At 46.8% G+C, this 12,700-nt stretch overlaps 1 protein-coding gene across 1 annotated transcript in view; it reads left to right on the top strand.

Moving 5' to 3' along the window:
• The first annotated feature begins 192 nt into the window (after nucleotides 1-192).
• ABHD12 (abhydrolase domain containing 12, lysophospholipase) overlaps nucleotides 193-12,700 on the top strand; it is an 86,451-nt gene continuing 73,943 nt past the window's right edge. Inside the window, exon 1 of the mRNA XM_074989208.1 lies at nucleotides 193-471. Coding sequence (XP_074845309.1) covers nucleotides 329-471 — 143 coding nt within the window. The 5' untranslated portion in view covers nucleotides 193-328. The remainder of the gene's footprint in view (nucleotides 472-12,700) is intronic.

Consider the following 12,700-nt stretch of genomic DNA (forward strand, 5'->3'; position numbering starts at 1 on the left):
GGGATGGCGGAGCTGCCTGTGCTGCCCTGAATGCCCAGTGACCTCAGCCCGGGCACCTCGAGGGGGCCCAGACTTGGAGGGGGCCTGCCCTAGCGCTGCCTGCACAGCCTGGATACCGCCCCCTGGAGGCGGCTGCTACGGGCAGGTGCCAGTTTGCCACCATTCGAGATGGCTGCCAGGCCCTCGCGCGCCATCTTTGATATGGGCAGCAGAAGGCGGAGCCTGGGACGCGCCTTTCCGTCCCGTGGTCTCCCCGGCGCTTCCGATGGGCGGCTCGCGGGGACCGGGCTGAGCTCGCTGACGGGAGCCGCCGCGCCGGTGCTGCGGGATGAGAAAGCGGAACGAGTCCGTCACGCTGGAGCATGAGCGCCCCGCCGGCCCGCCCGAGCCCGGCTACAGCCTGAGGCACAGCCTGCGTCTGCCGGGCGCCCAGCCCCACGGCGAGCCGGCCATGAAGCGGCACCTCGGCAGGTGAGGGCAGCGGCCCGCGACCCGCGGCCCGGCTCGAGCCCCGCAGCGGGACCCCGCCCCCGGCCCGGCGAGCCCGGCTCGAGCGCTGCCCCGTCCTGCCGAGCCGAGCCTGGCTCCGGACGGGTGTCGCCTCGCCGCCCTCCCCTCAGGTGAGCCTGAGCCGAGGGCGATGCCGGGGCGGCTCCCTGGCTGCAGGGCGGGGCGCGGCCCGGGTCGTGCCGCTGCGGAGCCGCCGGGCCCTGGGGCTCCTGCGCCCCGCTGACCGCGCGGGGACGCGTGTAAATCCTCCGGCTCCCTTTACCGCGGTGGTGCCTGAAGCCGCGGAGTTAACGCCGGCGCGGGCCGGCGGGGGCTGCGGGGGTGGCGCTGCTTTGTGCCCCAGTGCCCTTGGGGCTGCCCCTTCGGGTGCAGGCGTCTCGAGTTACAGCAGCCGGTCACACCCTCCTTGGCAGCCTCCTCAGGGAGGCAAAGGCCAGCAGGAGGGTGTGGGGATTGGGAGGGTCTGTTGGAAGAAACCCCGACCGCCCTCAGAAAGGGGATAATTTGCCGGCGATGGGGGTGGTAGGGGGATAGAAGCTTGTACAATTTTTCAGTTATTTGAGTGAAATAAAATCCATCTTGCAAACAACTTACGATTCCACGCTGCCCCCCCCCGAAGGGATATCACACATGAACTCATTGTTCATACGGAAACATGCAAGTGTAAAATTACTTTTGGTATTGTTGTGAACAAATGGATTTTACTAATCCCTAAAAAGCTGTGCAAATACAATACTATAATGTATAACCAAAACATTTATAAGTGAGAACCTTGTGCTAGCTTTTGTCTTCAAGAGAGGGGTGGGATACCCCAGTGGTTTGAGCATTGGCCTGCTAAACCCAGGTTTGTGAGTTCAATCCTTTAGCGGGCCATTTAGGGATCTGATACGAATAGTTTAAAAAAAAAAAACTGTCAGGGATGGTGATGGGTCCTGCTGTGAGGGCAGGGGACTGGATTCAGTGACCTGTGAAGGTCCCTTCCAGTCCTGTGAAATAGGTATAGCTCCATATTTGCCAAGGGAAGTTGTGGAATCTCCATCACTGGAGATATTTAAGAACAGGTGAGAGAGATGCCTGTCAGGGTTTAGAGAGTACGTGGTCCTGCCATGAGGGCAGGGGGCTGGACTCAATGGCCTCTCAAGGTCCCTTCCAGTCCTAGTATTCTATGATTTTAACTTTTGTAAATGCCTGAAGATATTTTATGGTGACACATATCCGAGGGGTAGAGGAGCTAGTCTGTATCTTCAAAAACAACAAGTCCTGTGGCACCTTATAGACTGACTGACAGGTGTTACGGCCTAGCTAACTGTTAGTCTGTAAGGTACCATGGAAGTTCCTGTTTCTGAAGATATCTTATAATTAAGACAAAAACTTTGTGGTTTAGGTTGCTGCAGGCAGATTGTGTTTATGAAGGGTGAGACTTTAAATACATATTGGGATCCCAAGATTATCCTTTTGTTGTATTACTTAATTACCATATACAGTTTTCATTCATTTATTTTGAAAAATTGGTTTTGTTTAGCCATTTCTCTCTACTGAGGCAAACTGCTGTGCTGTTTTTCTGCAAATTTTGGTTTGACCACAGCTGATGAAAGATATCTTAAAAGAGAAAATACTTATTGGTAAGATTTGTAATTAAATTTATGTTCTACAGTTAATAGGTGGAACTCCTATCAAAACTGTGGCGCATTAGGACAAGTATTTGATTATGGAGGATGGCATTCATTTGATCTTGTTTCAGGTTGAATAACTACACAGTTGATCCGATTTCATTAGTATTCTATTGGTGTAACAATTTTCAAATTTAATCTGTGTCAGAATAGATTACTTTAAAAACGTGTGTTAAATAAATGACAAGTCAGCTCCAGCAAGTCTTGCTTAGGTGCCTTTTTAAGGTGGACAGGATATTTTGTGGCAACATGGCTGATTTTTTTAAAGGGGGTGGGTGGGTATTTGCAGTACATATTGGATTAAATTGTACAGTGTTACTTGTTAATTGAGATTCCTTTTTGGGCTCTCAAATTTTCAGTATATTGCAGTGTTTGTACTATACAGATTAATTTACATAAATTATTTTGGAGGAAACTAAGTTTTGGCAGCTGGATGGGGGGACATTTAAGGTTTTTTGGCATCTGGAATGGTTAGGGTGACCATCCATCTTGTTTTTTGGCGGGACATACCATATTTGGGATGCCAAAAAGGCATCTCTGCTTCTTTTAGAAAAGGGACTAATTGTCCCGTATTTTCCACCAGCAGCTGTGCAGACGCAGCTGCGGGCTGGAGAGCAACGAGCCTGCAGGTTAGCCTACTTTCCCCTTTCCTGGGCCTCGAAGAAGCGGAGGGAGCATGAGCGGCTGCCCCGTCCCTGCCACTTCCCTGGTGCTGGGGAAGGCTGGGGGGAGGGGGAGTGCTGTTGTTGCCCTGTCCCTGCTGCTGCCTCAAAACTCCTGGGAGCCCTAGCTGCTGCTGTGGTCTGGGGCTCGGGGAGGGCGGGTGGCTGTCACCTCCCTCCCGGCTCCCTGGGGCTTGGAGGAGCCAGGAGGCTCCGCTTCTCCCCACATATCTCCCTGTCCTGTATTTGGGACAGGGAGATACGGGCGCTGTAGGGAAGGTGTGTGTGACAGCTTGTGATTGCATATTAGCAAGATGTTTCTGATTAAGTGGTCATCAGCAAAATACATAATGACATCCAAATTATTAGCATTAGTTTACAGTCAGTATGCTGTTGGAGGAGAATAGGAAAGTCTAAATGTTTCAAAATTATTTTCTTGATCTGTAGACTCTGGAAAACAACACACAGGTTAGAGTAAGTTAATGCTTTTAGCCTTTCCTGCACAAACAATGAAGATCTTTTACTTTCTAAATAATAGCATAGACTGTTGCTCAGCAAAAATTGATCACGTGGCAGATCCCATGATTCTGGAATGAACTAGGCTGTGAAAGTAATGGCAATGTTGTTTATTACGTTGCTAGTGAATAGTGACTTTAAAGTAGTAGCTGGGGTTTCCCAGAGCTATCTACTGCATTTTAACTCAATGCAGGTTGCTCGGATGCATGGTCTTCAGCGCAACGTGATCACTACATAGCAAAGCAATCACTAATTTAGGTAACATTTGCAGGATACAATAGTGATGATACAAGCAGGAGACTACCACTATCGATATTGTTAAACCATGCTAGTACCCTTTCTGTCCCTTTGTTTCAGTTCATGCTGGCCAACCATGGTACATACATACTAGAACTAAGAATTGACGTGCACGAACACCTATTAGCTGTTTTTCTTCTAGCATATTATGAGTATATGTTTGACAATAGTTTCATAGATTAGGATAAGATTTTCAGAAGAAATAACTATGTAATCAATAATTGAACTTTTTGGTGCATGGAAATACTAAAACTTTACTATGCAATCATATTTTCAGAAGTGTACTTTAATTTTATATTCATGCATTCTTATTTTGAGAGACTCAGTATCACTGAAATTTAATTTCTTTGTTCAGGCACAGAAAATAGTGCATGATATTGAAAGCTGAAGCCAATTATTAATCATAGCATTGTAACATTCAAGTGTAGATTGTGCCATTGCAGCATGATTTAAGTTTGTGGTATCTATCTATATTTCTGTAAGGTTGTCTTTCACTGGAGTATCTGAATGATGATTATACTAAAGATGATATTAAAATGCTGGAGGCACAATGATGAGGTAATGTGGCTTCAATACAGTGATTTTAGTGGATTAAGGCTTATTACAATACCAATCTCCATGTATGTGTCATGGTTATGATGTATTATTTTGTTGTTCTAGTTTTTGGATTGTTAGGAAATACATAACTTTTACTCTAATTTAATAAAAGCATTTTTGTATGTGTATGTGATAATGCAGAGTGAAGGAAATCAGATGGGTTCAGTAGTTGGCTTCAATAATCCTGCTAGTAACTCTCATGATTTAGTTTGGATGCACTTATTCCAGAATAAGTCTTCGCATGGGGCGTTACACCAAAGCAGCTATAGCACTTTAAATACACCCTGCTTTATTGTGGAGCAACTTCCTCAGAACTGTACCATGAAGCCTCTAGGGGTTCCATGCCAGTCCGAAGCCTGGATAAAGGAAGAGGGTTGGTCAGATGAGTGACGATGAGCTCATTGTGAAACAAGAATACAAATGAAATCTGATGCCAGTATGACTAACTGATAAAAGCTGCTGGCTCAGATGTTGCCTGGATAAATAAGGTCCAAGGCACCCGTCGAGCAATTGGGGTTGGGTCGATCAGTGGAACATCCAAACGCTGTGGGCACCTGGAAAGTTAGAGCTGCTTCGAAAAGAGGTGGAGAGATACCAATGTGATAAAATTGGACTGGTGGAGATGCGTTGGATGGCATCAGGAGAGATGAGTGGTTGTGAAGTCATTTGGTCAGGGAATGAAACGAAGCATGAGGCAGGAGTCAGATTCCTTCTTAGGAAAAGAGCTAGAGTATTGTTAGGATACAAACCACTGAGTACAAGAACGATGGTAGCGAGATTCGAAGCAAAACCACTCACTGTACTCTCTTGCTAATATTTGTGACACACAGCTGTCCGGTGCTGCTGTTCCCCAGAGCTTTCACAAGCCCAGGTTCTTTCACAGGTTTTGAATGTTTTCTCTGTAATGCTTTCACTTGAAGAATAAATGTGCTTTCATATAAAGAATGGTGTAGTAATCTGTAACTGCTTTCTCTCCAGAGGCTGCACACGCTGTTCTGCCTGCAAAGTGTGGACACTAGCCCTTTTTTACACAGTCTGGCTTACTGGGGATAACAGGGCATGCAGTCCTGTAACACCTTAAAGACTAACATTATTATTGATTAGGTAATTAGCTTTCATGAGAGAGACGCACTTCCATTTCTGGAGTAAAAATGAGAGGAAAGCTCAGAAAACTGAGGAATCAGCTAAATATATAACTCTAAAAGGAGGGAGGGGCAGAGAGAAGGAAGCAGTGGGGAAACCCTATGGGAAGTGTCAGTTAAGTTACGTAGGGGGTCTCTGCCATCCTTGCGAGTGTCAAAGGGTGGGGGAATTTTCCTTGTAACGCATAAGATAATAGGTCCAGGGTGATAATCTGTAATCTGATATTAAAATCTCTTCGATATTATGCACAAACCATTAAGTCATTGAGTGTCTGGTGAAGTGGATCTTGGCTCACGAAAGCTTATGCTCCAAAATATGTTAGTCTGTAAGGTGCCACAGGACTTCTTGTTGTATCTGCCATGTTAAAGTGCTCACTGACTGGTTTGTGTGTATTCAAATTTCTAATGCTTGGTTTGTGCTCATTCGTTCTTTGACGAAGCGACTGTCCATTTCATCCAATGTTCATGGCAGAGGGCATTGTTGGCACATGATAGCATGTGGCCACATTCATGGAAGTGCAGGAATGCGGGCCCCTGAGGGTGTGACTGATGTGGTTAAGTCCAGTGATGGGGTATCTAGTATAGATATGTGGACGGAGCTGGCAGCGGGGTTTGTTGCAAGGAAAGGTTCCAGGGTCAGTATTTCTATGGTGTGGCATGTGACTGCTAGTGAGAATTTTCCTGAGGTTGGGTGGCTGGCTGTAGGAAAGAACAGGCCTGTCATGTATGGCCTGGGAGAGTAAGGGATCATGTTCCAGTATAGATTGTAGAGTGTCAATAATGCGCTGTAGGGGTTTGAGGTGAGGGCTATAGCTTATGACAGCTGAACTGGCATTGACGTTTCCCAGAGGGTTTTTTTCCCTCAAATGTCCTCTCAGTTCTGCTCCCGAATCTGAAGGAGTGGGTCTTTCCCACCAAAACTCATTACCTATTAAATAATAGTTAGTCTTGTAAGGTGCTACAGGACTGCTTGCTTTGTTTTGTGAAGATACAGACTAACACCACCACCTTTCTGGGGATAACAGGATACATGGAGAACTGTAGAGCTGGAAAACCCCTTTGCTAGGTAGGAAAGATGTGGATCTTGGCCTAAGAGAGGTGACAGGTGAGGAGCCTTGAGGAGTGAGTGGGTGCCCTTGATAGACCACTGTGGGGAATAGAGGTGCAGTTACCCTGGTGACAATAATTTAAATCGGGGTCAGATTCTTAAAGGTGTTTAGTGATCTCACTCCCAGTAAAACCAATGATTGTTGGTTGTCTAAATGATCTTAGAGGAACTGGAGCTGGCTGAATATTTTTTCTTAAAAGAACTTGCAGTCTTATTCCTATCAAGGTGACCATGGTATTCTGTTTATAATTGCACTGTACAAGAAATTGGTAGTGGCTAATAATGTGCTTGGAGTGCACTGTGCTTAATATGTTGGTATCACCCCACTGTTGCTCAACTACATTGTCCAAATCAGAGGAGAACCAGTGTTCAGTTGAGACTTGGACAAACACAACCATGAGATCCCTGAAGCTAAAGCCGTATGAGTAAGGTGATGAGTGGACTGTGGAAAGCAACAGGAGGAAATTGCAGAGATCAAACCTTTTGAGTGAATGGAGTGAATAGACCACCCATTAGTTAGTTACTAATTGGTCTACACCACCAGATAAATTCAATTTTTGTGACTCTGGGTTTTATAAATGAGTACCCTCACTTCCCACAAAGTCCATGCAGTCAAGTTCATGCTGCTACACTAGAGTGGCCATACATCGACTGTTGCAGCAGTGCGTTGTGGGAAGCTATCCCACAGTTCCCTCAGACCCGCATTCTGCACCGTCCCCCTGGGCCCTGCTGCACGCCCACCGCTGCCAGCTCTCACCCTGCAGCTTGGTTCCTGGGTCCCTGCAGCTTGGGGGAACCGGGAAACTGACCAGTGCTGCTGTGCCTGGCTCATGAGAGCTGGGAGCCAGGTGCTGCACTGGTCAGTTTCCCAGCTCTTGTGAGTGGCAGGGAGTAAGGTAATGAGTGTCCCAGTTCTCGGCCACTTGCAGGAGCCAGGAAACTGGCCAGGTCCTGCTTGACCAATCTGATTAGCTTCTATGATGGGGTAACAGGCTGTGTGGACATGGGGAAGTCAGTGGATGTGATATACCTTGACTTCAGCAAAGCTTTTGATACAGTCTCCTACAACATTCTTTCCCATAAGCTGAGGAAGTATGGATTGGATCCTTGGACTATCAGATGGATAGAAAGCTGGCTTGTTGGTCAGGCCCAATGTGTAGTGGTCAATGGCTCAATATCTGGATGGCAGGCGGTTTCAAGTAGAGTGCTGCAAGGCTTGGTTCTGGGGTCGGTATTGTTCAACATCTTTATTAATGACCTGGATGAGGGACTGGATTGCACCCTCAGCAAGTTTGCAGATGACACAAAACTAGGGGGAGAGGTAGATACGTTGGAGGGTAGAGAGAGAATCCAGAGTGACCTGGATAAATTGGAGGATAGGGCCAAAAGAAATCTGATGCGGTTCAATAAGAAGTAGTGTAGAGTCCTGCACCTGGGACGGAAGAACCCCAACCATTGTTATAGGCTGTGGACCGACTGGCTCAGCAGCAGCAGTATTCTTTGAAGGGGTTGTTAAGCATGCGGACAAGGGGCACCCAGTGGACATAATATACCTAGATTTCCAGAAAGCCTTTGACACGGTCCCACACCAAAGGCTTTTATGTAAATTAGGTGGTCATGGGATAAGAGGAAAGATCCTTTCATGGGTCGGGAATTGGTTAAAAGACAGAAAACAAAGGGTGGGAATAAATGGTAAATTTTCACAATGGAGGAGGGTAACTAGTGGTGTTCCCCAGGGGTCAGTCCTGGGACTGATCCTGTTCAACTTGTTCATCAATGATCTAGAAAATGAGGTAAGCAGTGAGGTGGCAAAGTTTGCAGATGACACCAAGTTGTTCAGGACAGTCAAAACCAAAAGGGATTGTGAAGAACTACAAAAAGATCTCAGCAAACTGAGTGATTGGGCAGCAAAACGGCAAATGAAATTTAATGTGGGTAAGTGTAAGGTAATGCATGTTGGAAAAAATAACCCAAATTACACGTACTACATGATGGGGTCAAATTTAGCTACGACAGATCAGGAAAGGGATCTTGGAGTTATAGTGGATAGTTCTCTGAAGACATCCACCCAGTGTGCAGCGGCAGTTAGTAAGGCAAATAGGATGTTAGGAATTATTAAAAAAGGGATCGATAATAAGACAAAAGATATCATACTTCCCCTATATAAAACTATGGTACGCCCACATCTTGAGTACTGCGTGCAGATGTGGTCTCCTCACCTCAAAAAAGATATATTGGCATTAGAAAAGGTTCAGAAAAGGGCGACTAAGATGATTAGGGGCTTGGAACGGGTCCCATACGGGGAGAGGCTAGAGAGACTGGGACTTTTCAGTTTGGAAAAGAGGCGATTAAGGGGTGATATGATAGAGGTATATAAAATCATGAATGGTGTGGAGAAAGTGAATATAGAAAAACTATTTACCTTTTCCCATAATACAAGAACTAGGGGACACCAAATGAAATTGATGGGTAGTAGGTTCAAAACTAATAAAAGGAAATTTTTCTTTACACAGCGCACAGTCAACCTGTGGAACTCCTTGCCCGAGGAGGCTGTGAAGGCCAGGACTCTATTAGGGTTTAAAAAAGAGCTTGATAAATTTTTGCAGGTTAGGTCCATAAATGACTATTAGCCAGGGGTAAAGTATGGTGCCCTAGCCTTCAGAACAAGGGCAGGAGATGGATGGCAGGAGATAAATCACTTGATCATTGTCTTCTGTTCTCCTTCTCTGGGGCACCTGGCATTGGCCACCGTCGGCAGATGGGATGCTGGGCTGGATGGACCTTTGGTCTGACCCAGTATGGCCGTTCTTATGCTCTTATGATGGAAAGGGACCTAGGGGTTATGGTGGATGAAAGGCTGGATATGAGTAAACAGTGTGCCCTTGTAGCCAAGAAGGCTAACAGCATACTAGGGTGCATTAGGAGGAGCATTTCGTGCAGATCTAGAGAAGTAGTTGTTCCCCTCTATTCGACACTGGTGAGGCCACATCTGGAATATTGTGTCCAGTTTTGGGCTCCCCAGTATACAAAGGATGTGGACTTGCTGGAGCAGGTTCAGGAGAAGGTAACAAAAATGATCAAGAGGCTGGAGCACAAGACCTATGAGGATAGGCTGAGGGATTTGGTTTTGTTTAGTTTACAGAAGAGAAGACTTAGGGGTGGTTTAATAGCAGCCTTCAACTTCCTGAAGGGGAGCTGTAAAGAGGAGAGTGAGAAACTGTTCTCAGTGGTGACAGATGGCAGAACAGGGAGCAGTTGTCTGAAGTTGAAGAGGGAGAGGCGTAGATTAGATATTAGGAAAAACTAGTGGACCAGTAGGGTGGTGAAGCACTGCTATGCATTGCCTAGAGAGGTGGTGGACTCTCCATCCCTGGAGGTTTTTAGGTCCTGGCTCAGCAAGGTCCTGACTGGGATGACTTAGTGGGGGTTGATCCTGCTTGAAGCAGGGGGCGGGACTAGATGACCTCCTGAAGTCCCTTCCAGCCCTATGGTTCTATGAGAGAGGTGCAGGAGCGCTAGTCAGCCTCTGGAGTCTAGTCAATTTGATTCAAAGACATGGTGCTTCCATGCTAGCCTGCATTCGAACTGTTAAATTTGAACTTAACGCTGCACCCACCCAGTTCTGAGAGTGTTATGATATCGATATTAATGCCCCCTAAATCAAGTTAATGGTATTTACAGTGAAGGCAGTCAGTTGGTGCAATTGAGCTAACTGCCTTAAATTCCAATTTATCTTCTAGTGTAGACTTCACTTAAGAGTCACGTTGAGAAGAGATGTTAAACCACCAGCTGCGATTTGAGAATCATGTTACAGTAGTGACCATGTCAGCTTTTTTTCTGGCTAGGTGGCTGCAACCCTTCTTTCCACCTGTGGACACTTGCCACTATTGTCCAGTCTCTTATGTCAAGGTCAGGCTGTTGCAACTGGAGCTGACATTGGTACAGAATACAGTAGTTCAGTTACTGAGCAGAGCTTCTTTCTTGGCGCATGTGACACTGGTGCACTGGGATCTGCACTGGCAACCTGTTGATCTCCAGACAGAGTTCAAGTAGGGTTGTCACCTTTCTATAGTTACAGAACCGAGCCCCCTATCTCCGCTCCACCCCCACGCTACAGTCTCTCTCCGTCTGTGGTTGCCCTCACTTTCACTGAGCTGGAGTGGGGATTTGGGGTGTGGGCAGGAGTGAGATCTCTAAATGGGCATGTGAGCTCCAGCTGGGAGTTGGCGATGAAGGATCTGGGGTATAGAGAGAGCTACAGTCTGTGGTGCATGCTGCTCTTGCTTGCAAGCAGTGCCCACCCCTGCTGCCATTGGCTGGAACAGTTCAGTGAGAGGGTAGAGTCGGTGTTCAGGGTGAATGCAATATGGGGACCCTGGGAACCCTGCGTATGAGCTGGACTTCTGGCTGCTACTGAGGAGCAGCACAGTGCCACACGACAGATGGAGACTAGCCTGCTTGGGCTCTGGACCACTGACAACCAGACTTTTAATGGCCCAGTCGGCAGTGCTGACTGGAACTGCCAGGGTCCCTTTTTGACCGGGTGTTACAGTCAGAAACCAGACACGTGGTCACCCAAATTTCAAGGTATTGGTTATGATCTCTGGTCTACCGGAGAGATCACCTCTCTTTGTGGGCTAGACCACCACAGTTAGGCTTAGCAGGGGCAGTTAAGACTTCTGCATGTTCATTGGCCTTGGATCTCTGCGGCAATATTCAGTTATTACAATGCAGTTCAGTCTCTGGCAAACTCGAGAGATTGTCCTTGTAGTTCAGGGTGTGAAAGATCAAGATTCTGAGGAAAATTTTGTGGGAGTATCTGGTGGACTGAACTAGACTGGCACTTCAAATTGTTCTCAAAGCAAGACTTCCAGGTATTTGTTTTTAACATCACTATATTAACGCCTCTTCCTCCATCAGGCATCTCTTCTGTTTTTCATCAGTGTCTCTTATTTGAGCTTTTGTAGCTTTCACGTTTTTAATTTTCACTCCCATGTATACTGACTGTTTACTTTTGTCACTTTCTAGGATGATGTCATCCCTGAAATTTTGTTTTAGCAAGGTTAATCTGAAGCCTAAATTTTCTGTCTTTTATATCTCTTTTTTCAGTTCATTTATGGTGTTTCTTCCTTTTTAAAGCTTATTCTGATGTTAGTGTTGCAGCAGCCACTGCTATATTCCAACTGGCCATGTTGATTGTAGGGAGGATTTATTCTCAGGATTAGATAATTTTCCATGTGTTAGGCCTCACTGATCCCTATACTATGACTCTGGGGAAGCAGAAGGAATGCTTTATTGAAACATTTTTCTTTTAGCAGGATTGAGGAAGGATTTTGTGTAGGTTTTTCTGAATCAAAGGAATTGAATGGCTGCCTGTGCAACTTTCTTATTGTTTTAAGGCAATCAAGAGGGGATTCGCTTTTCAGTGGTTAAGGTCTAAGTGTTTTTTCAGTCTGTATTTGATCACACACTGCATATATGGTAACTAGAAAATTGATGCGACTCTGCTGGGGTATTTACGTGAAGTAGGATTTTATCTTCTGTTTGGAAAGTGAAAGGAAAGTGTACATGGGTCAACAAATGACTGTTTTTGGAAAATGAAGGAAACAAGCTTATATTAAATGTCAGAGCTCTTCAGAGAAAACACAGAGCTTGTTGGTAGACAACACTTGAAGTCTCTGTCTTTGACTAGAATAGATAGGAGTAGGTTAGTGGAGTGTGGGAGGGCTGACGGGAGGGAGTGGGTGGTGTAGGATTGAGAGCCGAGGGCTGGGAGATTTGGGGGATCAGGGCAGGGGGTTGAGGGTGCCTCTGTGAGAGTACAGGGTGGTGGGTAAGGGGAGAGGGCTCGTGTGGTGGGGCTGAGGGTATGGGACAGGGATAGAGAAGTAAGGGCAGGGGGTTGGGTGTGGGGGGTGTAGATGCCACAGTGTTCGGTGTGAGTGAGGGGGCAGGGGATGGGGGCGTGTAGTTGCCATGGAATGGGTTTAATGTGGGGGCGGCTTAGGATGGGGTGGAGTGTGGTGGAGTGAGGGCAGGGACCAGGGCACTCAGGGCTGAGGGGGAGCAGTGGCTATGAGGTGGTGGTGGTGGAGGAGTGCAGGTGCTGGCGGGGAGGGGGCTCAGTGGAAGGGCTGGGGTTGTTGCGGTGAGGGTCAGGGTGCGGGAGGGGGAAGAGGGTTTGGTGTATGGGGTGAG

Source organism: Carettochelys insculpta, chromosome 3 (assembly GCF_033958435.1).
Source record: "Carettochelys insculpta isolate YL-2023 chromosome 3, ASM3395843v1, whole genome shotgun sequence".
Classification (NCBI taxonomy): domain Eukaryota; kingdom Metazoa; phylum Chordata; order Testudines; family Carettochelyidae; genus Carettochelys; species Carettochelys insculpta.